The sequence below is a fragment of the Hyaena hyaena genome, unplaced genomic scaffold, assembly GCF_003009895.1.
Source record: "Hyaena hyaena isolate Hyena2069 unplaced genomic scaffold, ASM300989v1 scaffold_271, whole genome shotgun sequence".
Taxonomy (NCBI): Eukaryota; Metazoa; Chordata; class Mammalia; order Carnivora; family Hyaenidae; genus Hyaena; species Hyaena hyaena.
The window spans coordinates 1,121,820-1,142,771 of record NW_024080902.1 but is presented as its reverse complement, the minus strand read 5'-3'; the positions used below and the strand labels follow the sequence as shown (position 1 = coordinate 1,142,771).

The 20,952-nt window shown below is 35.3% G+C and overlaps 1 protein-coding gene across 1 annotated transcript in view; it reads right to left on the bottom strand.

Annotated features, from left to right (window-relative positions):
• Window positions 1–20,952, bottom strand: part of COL19A1 (collagen type XIX alpha 1 chain) — a 329,204-nt gene that overhangs the window by 187,605 nt on the left and 120,647 nt on the right. The window contains exon 13 of the mRNA XM_039245800.1: window positions 2,338–2,391. Within this exon, the coding sequence (XP_039101731.1) occupies window positions 2,338–2,391 (54 nt within the window). The remainder of the gene's footprint in view (window positions 1–2,337; window positions 2,392–20,952) is intronic.

The window sequence follows — 20,952 nt, the reverse complement described above, 5'->3', positions numbered from 1 at the left end:
TGAACTTCTAAAAATCTTTGTTTTGTTCCTCTATCTCAGAGAGTCCAGAGGCTTGCAGCGTGGTTATCTTTCATAACACTACCATTAATTTATTTCAACACTCCTCCAATTTTCACAAGGTAATACCCTTCCCATAATGAATGGTCAAAATTTTTAACTGTTTTTGAGTTTTCAGTGATGTCAAGTGCCAAACTGAATATATTTTACCACTGCAATATCAACCTCTGTTATCTTACTTTAGGCTCTAATTACTTATGTTTTAGACTATTATAATACATTCTCAGTTTTTAAAATTAAAACTTGGAAAGTAATTCTTGAGTACATAACTGCAAATATTGACTAAGTACTGGGGATTCCAAGAAATGGTCTTTGATCTCATTAAGAAAAAAAACAGACAAAGACCCCAACTAATCTTCATTTAAACACAGCTCAGATGACATCTCCCTTCTGTTCAGAGGAGGAAGGGCAAACATCCTTATATACAGCACTTTCCATACTCTTCCAACTATATTCTGTTTTGTTATCCCTACATCTCCTCACATGCAGCATGAACTCCAAAAACCTGAATGAATGCTTCAACATTCATCATGCTTTTCAAGTTTATAATCTTAATAATCTCTTTGTATAAAATTACAGGACATCATATTGATGGGGACTTTAGGATCTATTCTAAACCCATCCTTTACAGATGGAGAAGTGATTTTCTCAGCCAGTGGCTCCAACTGGGACACAGTAGGTTCTGGCTTTCCACTCCTGAACTCTCACCCTAATACCAGGTACCCCCACTAGTAGGGGAGGGAGGTGAATAAGATGTTCTTTTAAATGTACGGGCCAACAGCTGTAACGTCCAATGTCTTGATGTACTGTAAGGAACCAGAGAGGATGGAGAGATGACTCCAGCTACAAGTCCTAGGTACCAGTTGCCCTTCTCTCATATGGAAAAATCACTTCAAAGGGGAGAAGAATAAGGGTAATATGGGGCGCCTGGGTGGCTTAGTCGGTTAAGCGTCCGACTTTCGCTTAGGTCATGATCTCGCGGTTCGTGGGTTCGAGCCCCACTTCAGGCTCTGTGCTGACTGCCAGCTCAGAGCCTCGAGCCTGTTTCAGAGTCTGTGACTCCTTCTCTCTCTGACCCTCCCCTGCTCACGCTCTCTCTCTCTCTCTCTCTCCTAGAAATAAATAAAACATTTTAAAAAATTAAAAAAAACAAAAGAATGAGGGTAATATGAAATATGTGAATGGGGTTTCTCAAGATGTAAATAAGAGAGTAAAGCTGTGGGAGTCAGAACCTCAACCCAGTGTTGACTATAGGGTTAATTCCTGAGGTATTCATCTTTTGGAGAAACCTTCTTCCCACACTCAGGCATCCCTCTTATTCGTCCACAAGTCCCAGGGACTTTTAATGACCAGCTTCCCTTCCCACTGTAGCAATCTACTACACATAAGATAGTTTCATAATACTTCTAGGACATTAGGGGGCCAAATATAGCTCATTTTTCTTTGTCCACAAAGCAAGTAGTGTAGCCTTCTAGAACTTTTCTAAAATATTTTTATGCAAGTGAAAAAGGAAACTGTAGGAAAAACTAATTCTCACTGTAGTCATTTCCCCCAGTAAAGTTAGAATATCTATAGTAAATGCTGATTTTGATGACCAGAAGATTATTCTATATTTTAGAGAAAACCCATATTTGGGAAAATCTTCAGATTTCATCGTAAGAATCAAAGTAAAGCTCAGGGGATGTGGGTGGGATGGGGGTGGATTGTCATGTTAAGGAAAGGAGGAGGGGGTGCAAGGACTTCTAGGTGTTACAGGCAATAGTAGTCTGAGGCTGGTGCAGTGGAGGGGGAGGAACACGTATACACAAGTCTCCCTCTCTTTCTCCCCTTCTTTTCATTATTTCAATCCTACCCATGCAGATGCTTGGATAGAGCTTTAGTGTAAGATGAAGAGTGACTGTGGGTAATGACATGGGCCATATGAAAATGTATATAGGAAAAGAAAAGATAGAGAAAGGAAGACTAGAAAAAAGGCAACCTAGAAACAGCAAAAGAGAAAGCACTGTTAAGGATGTCACAGTATGAAACAAAGAGGCAAGGAGCCACCCATAACAACACTAAAAACACAGAGCTTTTACTGAGCCATGTAAAAAACTGTCTTGATTCTTGATTTTGCCTTGATTGTGGTTAGTACAGGTCACTGTGATCAAATAAGGTGGTTCACCAGAAAACAAGTCATTTACTTTATTATCATTGTTACCAAATCCTTCTATAAAATCCTTGCCATTTCACTGGCAAAATGTAAACAAGAGTATTAGAAGAAAAAAAAGTTTGGCTTACATTTTGTCCATTAATGCCAGCCAGACCTGGATCTCCTTTTTCTCCTGGTTCACCCTAGAAAGAAATCATTTATACAATGAAAAATGTTATATCCTGAGATCCTTTACTAAGAAAAAGCAAGAGAGTTGCATTGTTTGGGTATTTATAACAATGTGATTACTTTGTTAATCCCTTGAAAGAAACATTTATTAAAAAACAATTCTGAGTCCTACAACCAAAGAGAAGTTTAAAGGTTCAAAGAAAGGCTGCATAAAAATGAATAAAGGGTAGAAATAGAACAAGGATTATTTATTTTCATCTATAAGCAACAAAGAACTTTCTGGAGCGCAACTTGGCAATATATATCAAGAATTATAAATCTGTTCATTTAATTTGGCCCAGTAATTTTGCTTCTAAGAATATATCCTAGGGAAAAATTCAGAAATGAAAAGTTTTAAGCACTAAACTGTAGAGTGCAATGCTATTTATAGTAGTAAAAAAAAAAAAAGAAAGAAAAACATCCTAAATGTGTAATAATTGGAAACTGTTACATTATGGTATATAGATACAATGGGATACAATGCAGTCATTAAAATCATATTTGTGAATTTTACTTTATACTATTAGGAAATTCTTATGATATAAAAATTAAGACACAATTAAGGGATTGACAAATTCAGTGAATACATGTTAACAAATACCTATTCTTGTTACTTTAAAATTACAAATGTTCAAAATGGCCACTAATACCATTGTTTTTGATGCATAACCATAGTGACACATATTTTTGTTTTATTATCATCTGAAGAATAGATACACTTAACTCGCAAATGCTGCACATTTGTAGCATATCTTTTCTAAAAAATTAAATGCCTAAATATCTACCTTTCTATCTGCTTACTTGCTTACCAAAATGTGTATCCACCTACCATGGAATTTAGAAACAATATCGGAAAAAGACAAATCAGAACACTATACGTAGTTAATCTATGGATTTTGTGATTATGGGTGATTTTTTTTCCTTCACCATACTCTTGGTTTTCAAATATTTTAAAACAATAAACATGTATTATCTGTATAATCAGTAAAAATGTCTAAAAACAAAAGAATACGTTATGCATATAAAGAACTCATTCAAGTCACCAGGTCTATCACACTGTGTGTGTGTATGTGTGCGTGTGTGTGTAGTAGTAGTAGTAGTAGTAGTAGTAGTAGTAGTAACTTTGTGCCACTAGGATGATTTTTATTCTCTATTTATTCTTTTGTTCTTCTTCCTTCATTGTTTTCTTACAATGAAGACTATTATTTTTATCTGAAAAAAAACTAAAAGAAAGCACCTGACTTTACAAGATAATACATTATACACTCCACAAACAGAAATACACATGTATAGTCCCAATTATCTAAAACTATCTGTTACTACTATATTTAAAACACAGGACATGAAGTAAAAGTACATTGATTACTGGATTATAAGAAATATATATAATATATAGGATAAACAAAAGTATACACAAACACACTGGGTGAAATAAATTCAAGTTAGAATAAAGCTGAAAATTCTAAACTGAAAATGGAAGGGTAAGGAAATGCTCAGAACTGTGCTGTTCAATGTGGTAGCCATTAGCCCAGGTGGTGATTTATATTTAAATTAATTAAGATTAAATGAAATTTAAAACTCTGTTCTTCAGTTGCCCTGGCCACTTTCAAGTGCTCAGTGGTATCTACATGATTGGACTATGGACATTAGAATTTTTTTTTTTCTTAAATAGTTTATTGTCAGGTTGGTTTACATATAACACCCAGTGCTCATCCCAACAAGTGCCCTCCTCCATGCCCATCATCCCCTTTCCCCCTTCATTACAGAAAATTCCACTGAACAGTGCTGTTCTAGAAGATGTCATATATGACAGAAAGCAAAATAGGAATTAAGAAACTCAGAAATACACAGAAGAGAGTATCTATCTAGTAAGGGTATAAGAGACAACACGGTGTCTATATGGCAACATAAAATGTGTTCAGCACATGTTAATAAAATGAATTGAAATTTCTGACACAGGGAGATAAGTATAATTCCAAAGATTCACCATTAACTTTCAGAATGTAACTCAGAATGAATATAGTCTTTATTCAAAATTAATGGTTTTCACAGGAGGAAAAAATAAACAACTCTACATATGAAAGAGATATGTGCCTATAAGGAAATCTGCAAGCTTGATGCAAGTAATAATAGTTAAATAATAATCAGAAAGGGAACTGAGTTGATAATCTGATGGGATTTATGCTGCACGGCAAGAGGATAAGAACTGTGGCAGAAGGGTAAAGAAGATACATGCTGCTGCAATTTGATCACTGGCAAAAGTCTACAATGGATTTTAAAATGTATAATTACATCAAAAGCAAGAACAAGGGCGCCTGCATGGCTTTGTCAGTTGAGCATCCAACTCTTGATTTTGGCTCTGGTCATGATCCCAGGGTGGTAGGATCAAGGCTCCACACTGAGGACTAAGCCTCCTTAAGATTCTTTCTCTCTCTGCCCCTCCCCCACCCCAACCCCCATCTCATGAACTCTCTCTCTCTCTTAAATAAAATAATAATTTTAAAAAAGCAAGTACAGGTCACTGTGATCAAATAAGGTGGTTCACAAGAAACAAGTCATTTACTTTATTATCATTGTTACCAAATCCTTCTATAATGTTTACTACACATCAAGCATTGCTTTAAGTATCTTATAATTTTGTGGCAATACAGCATGAGGATGTGACTATTACTGTCACTTTACAGATGAGGAAACTGAAGACAGAGAGGTTAAGTAACTTGCTCAAGGTCACACAACTAATAAGAGGTAGAACTTGCCTCAGCTTAGCCAGCATGGCTCCAGGGTCTGTGCTCTAAAACTGTCCAGCTCATTTGTTTTTGAAACTGTCCAGGGATGATTAAAAATGCAGTGTACATCTGGATTTCTACAAAGCAGGAGGCAAAATCTCTTCAAGAGCTCCTCAGAATAGGAAACAGAAATACAGCCCAGGTAATACTACTATTGGAGTATGTAACTGGGAGAAAAATGTTACCCAATGGATCTCTCCTCCTTCATCTGTATTAAGGTCTCTTCATCTTGGCATTGTCGACAATTCTTTGCTGCAAAGGCTATCCTGTGCATTGTAGGATATTTAACCTCATCCCCAGTCTCTACTTACTAAAGGCCAGTAGTCAGTCTCTCCCCCAGGCCTGTCTATCCTCAATCTTGACAAATAAAAATGTCTCTAAATATTGCCAAACTTATACCACAGAAGGTGAAATTGCCTCTAGTTGAGAACCACTGATACATTATACATTATGAATATGTATGCAACAGATTCAAGACATGAAATGTTACAAGAGACTGAAACAACATGCTATAATAAACAATACAAACTTCATTGAGAATAAATGTCCAAGCATGCATTTAATTAATGATTTAATTAATTTAAATAAATAATTAATAAATAATTTTAAATTAATAAAGTGAACATAGCTCAGAGCTTACAGTGAGTAAGGTGCTTCTAAGTATAGAACCAAAAGAAGAAAGTCATAATAGAAAAATATATTTGACAAAATAATAATTATAAACTTGTAAGAAAAAAATATAAACTAAATTAAAAGGCAAATGACAAGATGAGAAAAAGTATCATATGGTGGATTAATAGTTAACTTTATTAATATGCAGAGAGTTTTTATCATTATAAGAAAAAGAATAATATCCAACTGGTAATTGAGCATAGAACAAATCAGGCAATTTATCATGAGGAATCCAAAAGAAATGTTAGTCAACAATTCATATTTTAACCAGGATTAATCCTATCAGGTTATATGTTGGCACTAGATGAGTTCTAAAGCTTCTCCATTATAGATCAGAAGAACAATATTGTTAAAATGTCTATACTACCAAAACACTCTACATATGTAATGAAATCTCTATCAAAATTCCATTAGTGTTTTTCACAGAGCTAGAACAAACAATTCTAAAATTTGTATGGAACCACAAAAGAGCCCAAATAGCCAAAAAAAAAAAAAATCTTTAAAAAGAGAAGCAAAGGTGAAGGCATCACAATTCTGGACTTCAAGTTATATTACAAAGCTGTGTGATCAATGCATGGCACTGGTACAAAACCAGACACATAGATCAGTGTAATAGAATAAAGAACCCAGAAATGGATCCACAACTGTATGGTCAACTAATCTTCAACAAAGCAGAAAAGAATATCGAATGGAAAAAAGACAGTCTCTTCAACGAATGGTCTTGGGAAAACTGGACAGTTCTATGCAAAAGAATGAAACTGGACAACTTTCTTACACCACACACAAAAATAAATTTAAAATGGATGGAAGACCTAAATGTGAGACAGGAAATCATCAAAATTCTAGGGAGGAACATAGGTAGCAACCTCTTTGACATCAGCTATAGCAACTTCTTACTAGATACATCTCCAGAGGCAAGGGAAACACAAGCAAAAATGAACTGTTGAGACTTCTTTCAAGATAAAAAGCTTATGCACAGCAAAGGAAATAATCAACAAAACTAAAGGGCAACTTTCAGAATGGGAACAGATACTTGCAAATGAAATATCTGATAAATATTTGGTTAGTAATCAAAATCAATAAAGAACTGATCAAACTCAGCACCCAAAAAACAAATAATTCAATGAAGAAATGGGCAGAAGACATGAATAGATATTTTTTCCAAAAAAGATATACAGATCGCCAACAGATACAGGAATAGATGCTCAACATCACTCATCATCAGGGAAATACAAATCAAAACTACAATGAAATATCACCTCACACCTGTCAGAATGGCTAAAATTAACAGCACAGGAAACAACAAGTGTTGGTGAGGATGTGGAGAAACTGGAACTCTTTTACACTGTTGGTGGGAATGCAAACTGGTGATGACACTATAGAAAACAGTATGAAGTTTCCTCAAAAAGTTAAAAATAGAACTACCCTATGATCCAGCAAATGCACTAGTAGATATTTACCCAAAGGATATAAAAATACTGAACTGAAGGGACACATGCACCCTGATATTTATAGGAGCATTATTAACAATAGCAAAATTATAGAAAGAGGCTAAATGTCCTTTGACTGATGAATGGATAAAGAAATATGGTATAGATATACCATGGAACATAACTCAGCTATAAAAAAGAAGAAACCTTGCCATTTGCAACAACAGGCATAGAGCTAGAGTGTATTATGCTAAGCAAAACAACTCAGAGAAAGACAAATACCATACGATTTCATTCATATGTGGTTTTAAGAAACAAAACAGATGAACATGGTGGAGGGAAAGAGATAGAAAAACCATAAAACAGACTCTTAACTATAAAGAACTGAGGTTTGCGAAAGGAGAGGTGGGTGAGGAGATAGGTTAAATGGGTGATTGTTATTAAGGAGGACATTTGTGATGAGCACTGGATGCTGCAAGTAAGTGATGAATCACAAAATGCTACTACTGAAACTAATATTATATGTGAACTATAAATAAAAACTTAAAAAAGAAATAAAAGCTTCTTCATTGTAAATTCTACCATCCTTCAGAAAAAAAGTAGTGGGAGTTGTACATGCAAACAGGAAAAAGAAAGATATTCAAGGGTTGCATACTTAATAAATCCCAAACAAAAGAAATCTGACAATAGTAACCAGCTGTTCTCTTTTTCTCCATTGAGAAGAAATTGAGTAAAAACAAAACTGTAGCATTAAAGATTTAAATCAGAATTAAAGAAAACTCATTTGACATTGGAGGTTGTTAGAAAGTAAATGCATTCAGATTGTTTCTCAGTGTTTGGATAAATTCAAAAGCAAAAAAGATTGAAAAACAAAGCCAACAGAACATCTCTAAAGTTTCTTTGAAAATACAATAAATCATTCTAGTCTGATGCAAACTTAAATGAATTCTCAACCAAATTAGAAATTAGATCACATTTAAGATTTTTTAAATACCCATTCTTTGGTGAAACTTCAAAAACTATACCAAAAGTTAATGTTCTTCCAAAGAAAATTGTAGAGCTCTTGTATTCAAAATACTACATTAGGTAAGTAGTGAAACCCTTTTATAGAGTTTAAATTAATTAATCCATCATTGTCCACAATGCAGGTAGGTAATAACATTACTAATATTTCAATAGTCTCAATAATATATAATAATTAGCTTCTATTCAACTTATATATGTCAGACTCTGTGCCAAGTGCTGTACATAGTAAGGGCTCACTTGAATTCTAGCAATAGCCTCAGGAGGTGGGTATTGTCATCCTCATATATTTATCATCATAAATCACCAAATCAGAGGACATATGTGACTTCCACGGGGTCAAAGGACTCTTCCTATTATCTTAGGTTATTTGCTCCATTACTTTGATCTCATAGGGATTTGATAAACTCTAATATATCAACTTTTTCTTTTGTGAATTCTCTTTTTAGTGTCATTTCTGAGTTTATAAATAAATTTAGTTATTTATCAATAGATAAATGTAAATGGATAAATGTAAATATATGGATAATGTGGGAGATATGGATTAAAATTATTTACATGAATATCTAATTGTTCCAGGAGTTTGTTGAAAAGAACTATGGATTATCTGATGAATTGTTTTGTATGTCTGTTGAAAATAAACTGTAGTATATATGTGGAATTATTTCTGGATTCTATTCTTTTCCATTGGTCTATGTGTCTATACTTACATGAACACTAACTTGTTCTTGATTATGATAAATGTTGAAAACAGATAACATTAGTCCCTCAGGTTTTGTTTGGTTGTTTGTGTTCAGAGTTACTTTGGCTACACCAGGTGATTTGTATTTCCATATGACGTTAAGATAACATTTTAACATAATTTTTGGAATAGTGGATATCCATGTAAAAAGGAACTTTGGTCCATAAATCACCCCCATGTGAAATTAACTTGGATGGATTTTAGACTCAAATGTAAAATGCAAAACTAAAAAACTGTAGAGCATAGAAGAAATTCTTTGTGACATTGATTAGACAGATTTTCTACTTTGTTAACTAATTTCTGTATGTCTCATCTTTTTCATTCCTTTGTTCTTTCTTTACTGCCTTCATTTTGTTCACAAAATATTTTAGCATACTATTTTAGTTTTCTCTTAGTATTTAAGCCTTTTAAGAGGATTTTTAAAAAGTAATTGCTCTAGCACTTACAATTTGCATCTTTAACTTATCACAATCTATTCTAGTGAACAATGGTTTCATTTCAATAAACTATGGCAACTTTGCCCCAATTCAGCTCCATTTTCTTTCCCTTTCTGTGTATTATTGCTGTCATATACATTGTATATGATATATGTTGTATTCGTATGTTATAAACCTAATGACACAGTGTTGAAGTTTTGCTTTAAAAATAGGCTTTTAGGGAGCCTGGGTGGCTCAGTTGGTTAAGCATCCAACTTTAGCTCAGGTCATGATCTTGCAGTCAGGAGTTTAAGCCCTGCATTGGGCTCTATGTTGACAGTGCAGAGTCTGGAGCCTGCTACAGATTCTGTGTCTCCTTTTCTTTCTGCCCTTATCCTACTCACACTCTGCATCTCTCTCTCAAAAATAAATAAATATTAAAAAATATTTTAAAAAATTAAAAAATAAAAACAGGCTTTTAAAGAAATTAATAGAGAATATAATCTATATATTATACAAACACATGTTAATATCTATCAGGGTCATTTACATTGACATACATATTTATACTTTCCAGTGTTTTTCATTCCTTCCTCTGGGTTTTCAGTGTGAAAGACTTCTTTTAGTAACTCATGTGGATTATGTCTACTAAAAAAATAAGTCATTTTATTTTTTTATTTGGAAATGTCTTTATTATTGCCTTCATACATGAAAGATAGTTTCACTGGATATAGAGTTCTTAATTGACAATTTCTTTTTCAGTATGTCATTCTATTGCCTTCTGGTCTTCATGGTTTCTAAAGAGACATTAGCCATTGTTCTCATTGTGGTTCCATATATATAATGAATTGTTTTTTCTCCTGGTGCTTTCATAATTTACTGTTTGTTTTTGTTTTTCAAGCAGTTTGACTAAAATGTGTCTATAATTGGTTCTCTTTATGACTATCCTATCTGGGATCTACTGAGCTCCTTGGATTGATATACTAATGATTTTCATCAAACTTGGGAAGTTTTTGGCTCTTATTTCTGTCTTGTTTATCTCTCTTCTGTCCTCCTGTGACCCTCATACATTGTATATAAACTGGCTTCCTTAGGATCACTCATGTGCCTGAATGAATAACTTAGTCATCATCCTGGGCTTTGGGTAGAAGTTGTGTTCTATACCTCAAATGCATAGGGCTTCTACCCTTTTCTGATCAACCTGTGGGAAGGACAGAGTATGCATTTATTGTTGCAGCCTTTCTCATTTTCTTCTGCTGGGATTATTTAGAATTTGCCTATATATGCATGTAGCTTACCAACTATCCTTCTACCCTATATGTGTATTTTATGTTATATATATATGTCATATATATAATACTGACTACATATATAATATACATGTCAATGTAAACTTTTAACAAATTAAATTTAGTGTGGAAACTATCCGATTTGTGTTATTCTCTGGTTTATTGGTATGAAAGTAAATCTACTTGATATAGATCAGAAACAATTTAAACACATTTCTTTTGTAAATTATAAAAATTTAAAGATTTCACATAAATTTACAACATAGTTTTTCAGTGATTTAAACCATTAAAATGTCTTGTTTTCTACTCACTGTTAAGAACCAGTAAGTTAAGAAATATCATTTTAAGCAAAGCCCCTTTGCCTAAATGTTGTAAACTTGAAGATCACATATATACATACACACACACACATATATATATTCCTAATCCATATATGTATATTAACTTATGAAAGGAAGTTATAAAACAGAACTTTTCTGAATAAAAAATCCTTTTCTAACTTAAAGGATAGTTGTGATTAAGATTTACCATTTTCATATATCTTACAATAGATATTAACTTAATGCTTTGTTATTATTGATGATGATAATGACACAGAAATGCCTGATTATGTTTCTGGAAGCTAAATATAGACTGAGAAACATGATAGATTTTCAAAAACTGCCAAGCCAGAGCTTAAGGTTCTAATTGTGATCTAGGGAACAGAGTCTGGTGCTTGGAAACAGGAGGCTTGAGTCTAATCATACATTTGTCTTTACAACTGTGTGGATCTACATAGGTCTTTGCCATTATTTGCCTTTTGAGTTTTTAACTGATGATAGTAAATAACTTCTGGGGCACCTGAGTGGCTCAGTTGGTTAAATGTCCGACTTCGGCTCAGGTCATGATCTTACGGTTCGTGGGTTCGAGCCCCGCATCCGGCTCTGTGCTGACAGCTAGCTCAGAGCCTGGAGCCTGTTTCAGATTCTGTATCTCCCTCTCTCTCTGACCCTCCCCTGCTCACATTGTCTCTCTCTCTCTTTTTCTCAGAAATAAATTAAACATAAAAAAATAGAGTAAATAACTTCTAACCTACCCTAATTAGTATTGTTGCACCACCGAGATAAAAGAATTTATATGTAAGGTTCATTCATCCAGGTTCTTTTAAAATCAAACTTCATAAGGCCAGTAGGATGAACAGATGAAGGCTGACAACTTTGTGTTGAGACCCAGTGCTCCTGCTTTAAAAGTCTCAAAGAGACTGTCTTGATAAACGTATTTATGTCTCAAGTTGTTCACAATTCTTTTATCTAAATGGATTAAATTCAAGATTACTCACCTAATTGTATTTGTGACATAAATCTTATTAAGTTATCTCTCCAAGGGGGAGAAAAAACTTAATCTAGCAAAGTAACTCCTACAAAATCAGCTTGTATCAATTTCCTTTAGTAACTAAAAATACAGATAGATTAATAATGATAGATTATGAGTTTGATTTGGTTTGTATTTCATATATGAAGAGCAAATTCTCTCTCAAGAAACACTGTTACTGATGTATCACAAACCATTTCTAAGATCTTCTTATTGTCCATTACTTAGAATAGTCGTAGGCACAAAATGTTAGTATACTTAAAGAATTTAGAAGATCCTTAGAGCTCAAAATAGCAAGAAGTGATCTTATCTTTGATTTTATTACTAGTCAATAGCATAATTCTGATTAAACTAACAGATAGTTTTGCATAAATTCAAGTCATCCATTATTAAGTTTCCCTAGTCTTGCCTCCTCAGTTAACTTGGCTAATTGCTGCCAGGAAAGTCACCCATTTGACATTTATATAGTCTAGAATTCAAGACTCTCTAGTAGAAAGTGAGACCTTTGGAAAATATACTATTAAGCAGTGGTCTTTCATGTTTGTTAACGTAGTGTCAGAACTTCAGGTTTCACAGAAATTGATTTTCTGATAGAGGGACAAAGGAAACATTCAGCATACTATTACGAGTTCTATCTATACTAACAAATAACAGTACACTAATGCATCCACTGCAATGGTCCTGATGTACTATGCTGGCAAGATGGTATGCCACAGCCCACCCTTCCCACTTCACTTAAAGTTGTGGTCACTACATTATGAATGACAAACAATAAGACATAGGTTCTTTTCAGATTATCTGAGAAGGGAAAGAGGTAGAGGGAGAACATTTGATTTGATTTTTCCCTCACTTTTATTTTATTTTATAATGTTTTAAATGTTTATTTATTTTGAGGGAGGGGGGGAGAGAGAGAGAGAGAGAGACCAAGTGCGAGCAGGGAAGGGGCAGAGAAAGAGGGAGTCACAGAATTGGAAGCAGTCTCCAGGTCTGAGCTGTCTGTACAGAGCCCAATGCGGGGCTCAAACTCGCAAATCATGAGATCATGACCTGCGCTGAAGTCAGACGCTTAACCAACTGAGCCACCCAGGTGCCCCTATAAATTTTTATTTTAATTCCAGATAGTTAACATACAGTGTTATATTAGTTTCAGGTGTACAGTATAGTGATTTAATAATTCCATGCATCACCTGGTACTCATCAAAAGTACCTTCCCTAATCCCCATCACCTATTCAGCCCATCACCCCTCTTCCCCAACCATCAGTTTGTTCTCTACAATTAAAAGTCTGTTTCTTCCTTTCTCTCTCACTCTCTTTTCCATTTGTTTGTTTCTTAAACTCCACATATGTGTGAAATCATTATAGTATTCAATGGACCTAGAGGGTATAAGGTTAAGGGAAGGAAGTCAGTCAGAGAAAGAGAACATTTGATTTTAAAAAGGAAAGAGGCAACATAGCAGGAATAAATCCTGGGTAATATGATATATCAAGAGGATGCCTCCTCGCGGAAGCCAGGCCGAAGGTGATATCTGAGGAGGTGGAAAAAGCATGGGCAGGGCATGAGAACGGGCAGGATGTAAGATATGCTAATATAGGCCCATTCCTCCAAATCATTTCACTGGTCTGCTGATTCTCAGATGTACACAGGCAGAAACAAACAGTGGTTCTCCCACAAATGTCTTGTGAATGAAATATCATCAGGAGGAATTCTGAGTAAAATAATGGCATTTTAATGACAGTTTCTCTTGCTGATTTGGAACTGGTGCCCCATCTAGAATGAATTATCAAAACTGCCAAATCATCTGTGTCCTAGTGTAAAATTTTCCAAATTATAGCAATGTTTGCAATAATATTTCAGGCCCTTTTCAAAATGCGCCATTTCATTTCATTTTGCTGATGAGGCAAGGAGATGAAACTTTAGTCTCATCTGGGAGAGACAATTCAGTCTGTTGCAGCTGCTGCCTAGAATCCAGGAAGAATTACAGATCTAGGAGGAAACTCCACAATCATCGCAGGCAAATCTCAACTCTAGGTCCAGTGACTCACTGGTCCAATGGCAGTCTCCAACTTGTTCTTTTTCTGACTAGGATTCATGGACAAGAGAGGTTTCTTCTTTGTTTGTTTTGGTATGAAATCTTCTATAAACTTTACTAGTTCTTAATTAGAGTTAACAAAATATAAAGAGCAAAAAATTTACTACTGACACAGCTAATAAGTGGCAAAGCTAGGGTTTGATCCAGGCAGTCACGTTCTAAAGCTCAGGTTCTTAAACTTTCGTGTGTATTTAATCTGGACTTAATTATTAGCAAGATAATTATTGGGATGTCTTAGGCAAGATCTAGGTCAAAAGAAATGGGAGAGGCAATTTCAGAATAAGACAAAGGTAAAAGTAAAAAGGCACAATTTTAAGGACCAGTAAGTTAGTTGGTTTGGGTAAAACACAGGATTCTGAACAAGAGAAGTGCTATGAAATGACACCGGAAAGTCACACAAGATTAGGTTGTGAAATACCATGAAGGGCAAGTTAGGGATGTCAAGACATCCTCCTGTAGCCACTAGTAAGCCCCGGATTCTTTCTGAGCAGAAACAGACACTGTGACTTTGGAGATTAATGGAGCTGGACATGCAGTGCAGGTTACTGGGACAGGAGAGATCAGAGGCAGGGACTCCGGTACATGGGGACAAAGGATAGAAGTCTGGAGCTTAGGTTAATAGCGCGGCAACACAAAAGAAGGGCAGCTATGAGAAATGGCATGGGACAGATGCAAGAGATAAGAGAGAAACAAGAGAACAAAAATTACAAATTTGGGGTTTGGGCAAAGCTTGAGAGGACAGTGATGTCTTCACAAGTAGCAAAGAGCAAATGCAGGAAGAGAAGCAGACATGAGAGGAAAGCAGGGTTTTGCTTTGGACATACTGAATCAAAGGAAAAAAGAAGACATCTGGGATGATTGGTCCAGGAGGTCGCTGGGTAAAGTAGCCAAACTCCAGAAAAGAAGTCAGGTGCAGGATACAGAGTTGAGAATTGTCCCCCTGAGAGAGGAGAGTCAAACTACGACAAATCAAGACTGCCAAGGGAAACAGGGGAAGTAATTTGGTTTGAATCTCCAACAGTATTAGGACTCTCTTAAGACATGATGTTGTTTTCTATTTTTTAAAATTCCTCCAGAGCATCTAGCACAGAACTCAGGAAACACTCTTGTCTGATTTATGAAGAGATACAAGAAATGCTAGAAGTCTTTTCATAAGCAGTGTTTGGGTGTCCCAAAACATTGCCAGTACAACATTTATCTACCAGTAGTGAGAATGGTTTGTTTTTAATTTTTTTAATAGTTTATTTATTTTTTGAGAGACAGAACAGGAGGGGGGCAGAAAGACGGGGGTGGGGGTCGGGGATCGAGAGAGAGAACACCAAGCAGGCTCTTCACTATCAGTGAAGAACCCGATGTGAGGCTCGAATTCACAACCGTGAGATCATCACCTGAACTGAAATCAAGAGCTGGATGCTTGGGGCGCCTGGGTGGCTTAGTCGGTTAAGCGTCCGACTTTCGCTTAGGTCATGATCTCGCGGTTCGTGGGTTCGGGCCCCGCGTCGGGCTCTGTGCTGACTGCCAGCTCAGAGCCTGGAGCCTGTTTCAGTCTGTGACTCCCTCTCTCTCTGACCCTCCCCTGCTCACGCTGTCTCTCTCTCTCTCTCTCTCCTAGAAATAAAAAAACCTTAAAAAAAAAAAAAAAAAGAGTTGGATGCTTAACCGACTAACCACTCAGGTGCCCCTGTTTTCTTACTCTCTTATCCAGGAAGCAACTAATAGGGAAAAGCCAAATCTCTAAAACAAACTTGGAGTGGAGGACAGAAGACCATTCTCAGATAAATCAGACATAGAATCCCACTTTAGACTATGCTATCCTTATCTTCTGGCCTATAGTACTCAGATAGTGATAGAGTCATGATTCACTATTGAATGGTTAGTCAGGTCTAGCCAGTATGAGAAACAGAGGAGGTAACAGGTAAGTTTTTACCTGCCTCTAATGTAATAAATCACCGATAAGTAAGGCTACAGCTAATTGGGAATGAAACTACAGGAATGGGGAAAGAAAAGTGCAAGAATGCTGCACTTCTGCACATTTAAATAATTTCTTTTTTTAAAAAAATGTTTATTCATTTTTTTTTTTCAGAGAGAGAGAGAGAGCACAAGTGGAGTAAGGGCAGAGAGGGAGACACAGCATCCAAAGCAGGCTCCAGGCTCTGAGATGCCAAGACAAAGCCTGACATGGGGCTCAAACTTGTGAACCTCAAGATCATGTGAGTCAAAGTGAATGTCCAACCCACTGAACCACCCAGGCACCCCATATTTAAATCATTTTTAAGTTTAAAAACTTCTCCAAAAACTAAAATAAAGATCTGTTTCTTTATTCTTAATTTACTTTTCAAGGCTAATAGCAAACCATTTCCGAGTGTCTTTCCCAGAACCTGTATGAATCAGATTATTTAGTTTAAGCTTTAAGCTTTAAGGATCCAAGCAATTATCTTTTTTTACTGATTCGGTTTATTCCTCCCATGTCAGATTATTTAGTTTAAGCTTTAAGCTTTAAGGATCCAAACAATTATCTTTTTTTACTGATTCGGTTTATTCCTCCCATGTCAGAACCTGATGTTCGTACTTCATTTTAAACTTTTCACATTTTCCATTTACTGCAACCTTGGGCTGAGGAAGCCCACTACTTGCCTAGATTTTATAGGGCACTTTTATGGTATTAACAACTCTATTCCAGTAGGGGTTCTCTACAGAGGAAGGAGGACTATTAGTCAGAAGGGCTCCTGAGCAAGCACAGCTGGGGATCCTTATCAACAATCAAAAACTAACCACACAAGGCAGTTAAGCACAGCTGGGAGGCATTTTGTTAGCTCCAAGTCTTAGAAGCCAGTGAATACAGGACCTGTGGTGCGAATGGCACAGCTTATGTCTCTAACTTTTAGAAAACCTTACAAGCACATAAAAGCACTTCTAGATGACTGTGTGGTTTTTTTAAAAAGCTTTTAAATGTTTTTATTTATTTATTTTTGAGAGAGAGAGAGAGAAGGAGTGAGAGAATGAAAGGGGGTGAGTCAGAGAGAGAAGGAGAGAGAATCCCAAGCAGGCTTTGCACTATCACTCTAACAAGGTATAGTCCCACCTGGCACTCAGTCCCATGAACTGAGATCACGACCTAAGCCGAAATCAAGAGCAGGATGCTTAACCAGTTGAGCCACCCAGGCTCCCCCAGGTGACTGTGGTACAACCACTTTTCTGTTCTTGAAACTAGTAACTGGGCAATCCTTTCAAGGACTTTAAGTCATCAGTATGGCATTTGTTTTAAATTTATCTCGGCCATCAAAGTTAATGCTTCTCAGTAGCAAATGAGTTTCCCTTCAGCATAAGCCTTGAGTCTGGGCTACAGAGAAGTGTAATTTTCCCTGGCTCATGAGATTATTATTTGCATTTCGAAAATGAGGGTAAGTGGTGAAAACTAATTTAGAAATATGTTTATTACTTAATAATATAATTCCATTTTTTTATACTTCCATTTTAGATGAAGACTATAGAATAAAAGAACATGATAGAGGGTTTTTGTTTTGTTGTGTTTTGTGTTGATGTAGCCAGGGGTGTGCTGGAGATAACAATTGGTTATAATTGTTGAACATCCATAGGCCTTGAATGTTGAATGGACACCTCTGGGCTGGCGACTTTCGATTCTGAACTGTCAAAATGTTTTTTTCTCAATGCCCAAAGTCCTAGCTGTGGAGAGAATGTCTAATGGACAACTGCATGCAAATCTCTATATTAATTTTCTGGCTTCTCTTACTGAGAGTTCAGTGACTTGGTGTTGGTGGCTTCTTACAGAAGTCCAAAGTGGGTAGTGCACACAAGAACTGGTTTCCAAAGAAATATTCCCAGAAGAATGTTTAAGGAGTTCAGACTGAATAGCCAGATTTCAGTCCAGATGGGACTCTAGGTGTTATTACCTTAAGTGGATAGATTTATAGATTGAGATAACCACTGCTCTCAAGTTTTACTTATTGTGCAAGAATCTCTGAGGAGTTGATTAAAATACAAACTCCAAAGGCACATGTCTAGACTTCTGATCCAGTAAATCTATGATGGGACTCAGGAGCAGGCATATTAAACACCCATGAGATTCTGATGTAGGCAGCCTGAGACAACACTATGAAAAACACTGGATATGTTTTATACTAGATGTTTTTCATTAAAGTATATGCATTGGTAAGTAACAATAACTGCATCTTAAACTGAAACACATATACCCTCACACACCCTTTCTGACATATAAAAGGAGGGTTTTTTTTATACATAGAATTCTGTGTCAATAAAAACTTCTACTGGCAGCTATTACTTTTAATTGACACTTTTTTTATATGTGATATTTGGAATGAAAAACAATGTAATTAATTGTAAAATTTGCTTTCTGCCTGACTATGTTGCTGGAAAAAAATCTAGTTTTCAATTTTTATTTTTCTTAACTAAACAAGACAAACATAACCGAGCTCTAGGCTACTAGAGCAAATTCCCTATAAGTAGAATATCACATGAAGAGAATATATGTTTTAAAAAGACCCTGAACTGTGTTTTCCAAAGACCCAAATGGGCCCACTGGAGTTGTTATAATCTATTAAATTCAATTTATGAAGTTAGAAAGTCCTTGAATATGCATTTTATGATAATATGATTTTTAAGACGTCCCTTGATGTATATTATACACACTGTTAGACCATAATGGCTATTAACTCAAGAAAATTAATAATATACATTTTTAAATGGCCTAAACTTTCAAAGGCTTCCAGAAGAGACTTTTTTAGGTGAAGTTTTTGAAATAAGGGAAATTTTTACAATTTTGCAGAAAAAGAAATAAATGTTTAAGGAACTTTCAGAGATGTTCAGTAATGATGAAGGGAAGGGAAGATTCCATGTCTCTACTTTCCAATCCCCATCATTTTCAAGGGTCCTAATTTTCCAAATAAGCTATCTCTCTAATAGATCTAAATGCAAAATCTGAATCTTCTCTTATCTTCTGTCTCCTTTTTTAACAGTGCTGAATTCACACTGGACCATGGAAACATGAATGTCAAAAAGGCTGTTTCTATTCAGAGGAAGGAGTAAAGAAATTATTATAATACCTCCATGCTGGCATCAGTCAATCTCCATTGATTTACTGAGAATCTCTTCCACTGATAGAACCTGGCTACAAGTGGACTCACTAAGCTAAAGATGCCAAAACCATCCCACACACAAGAATGAGGCTAAACAACCTTCAACTGTGTACTATCACAATTCTAAAAGTGAGGAATTTAAGTATTATATTGCCCAAGAAATAATTATCTATCTAAAAGACATCTTTTGAGGTATGTTTTCTGTTTTGACCCCAAATCCTTAGGTATGGAGACTTTTTATACATACTCAAATTGAATTCAAACAAATACTGCCTTCAAATGCTAACAGTTCCTTTTTAAATTTTTTTAAGTTTATTTATTTATGTTGAGAGAGAAATAGAGAGAGAGAGCATGCACAGGCGAGGGAGGAGCAGAGAGAAGGAGAGACAGAATCCCAAGCAAGCTCTGGACCATAAACACAGAGCCCAATTCAGGGCTCGAACTCACAAACTGTGAGATCATGACCTGAGCCGAGACCAAATGTCAGACACTTAACCGACTGCACCACTCAGACGCCCCTAAATGCTACCAGTTCTTATATGAAACTAGTATTACACATTTGATTATTATATTCACATTAATTTCTTTTTTAAAGTGAAGAGAATTATCAGTCTCCTATGGAAAAGGTTTTAGGCTGATCTCAGATAATTCCACAGCAACATTCAATATTCAATTACAGTATACCAATGGCTAAAATGTGCCTGAGAAAACAGTAATGTCCCAAGAACTATAAACCCAACCAAACTGTCATTAAAGTATCAAGTAAAATAAAATTTGGGGGATCTCCACATACTCTGCATGTATGTTTTTCATGAACTTTTTGAGAAGAAACATCAGCCAACCAACAGAATACAGAAACTGTAGGTAAAGAGATGAAATGAACACAAATTCCATTTAGCCCTATGACTAAAATAAAAAAAAATTAGAGGTTATGTTTAAACAACAAAACAAATATAAATACTGAAAAAATTTGAAATTGTATATCAAAAAAATTAGAAGGGAGAGAAAAAAAGGAGTGGCAATCTGGGTATAAGAACTCCTTTTCTGTCTGTTAAGTAACAGAGAAGGATATCAGGAATACCAAGGTAAAAACTAAAAAATATTTATATTTATATATAATTTATTATTTTTATATTTATGTTAAAATATATTTATATATTAAAGTCAGTGGCAGGGATGAAAACGGAAATGTATTAACTTTGTCATTCCAGAAAAGAAAGTCAATAGATACTGAGTGGAAAAATAAAGAATTAGTTTGTTTTATAAATACAAGCACGGGATTAAAGTTTTCTAAATTTTGAGATAAAACACAAAACAAAGCAATTAAAAAAGACAAAGTAATTTAACCCATAATTTAACTTCTTTCACAAAGAAACCTCCAGCCCCTGTTGGCTTTTCTGTGAATTCTTAGGAACACTTCAGAAGAATTAATACAAATATTATACATATACCTTCACAGAACAGAAAAAAAGGTCATAGTTTTCAACTGATTTTATGAGGTCAAAATTTGATAAGGAAATTACAAGAAAGGAATACCTCAAGGTTTTCATAAGCATGGATAGAAAAATCCTAAATAAAAGAAATTAGCTAATTGAATCCGGTGATGTACAGAAAGAAATCATAT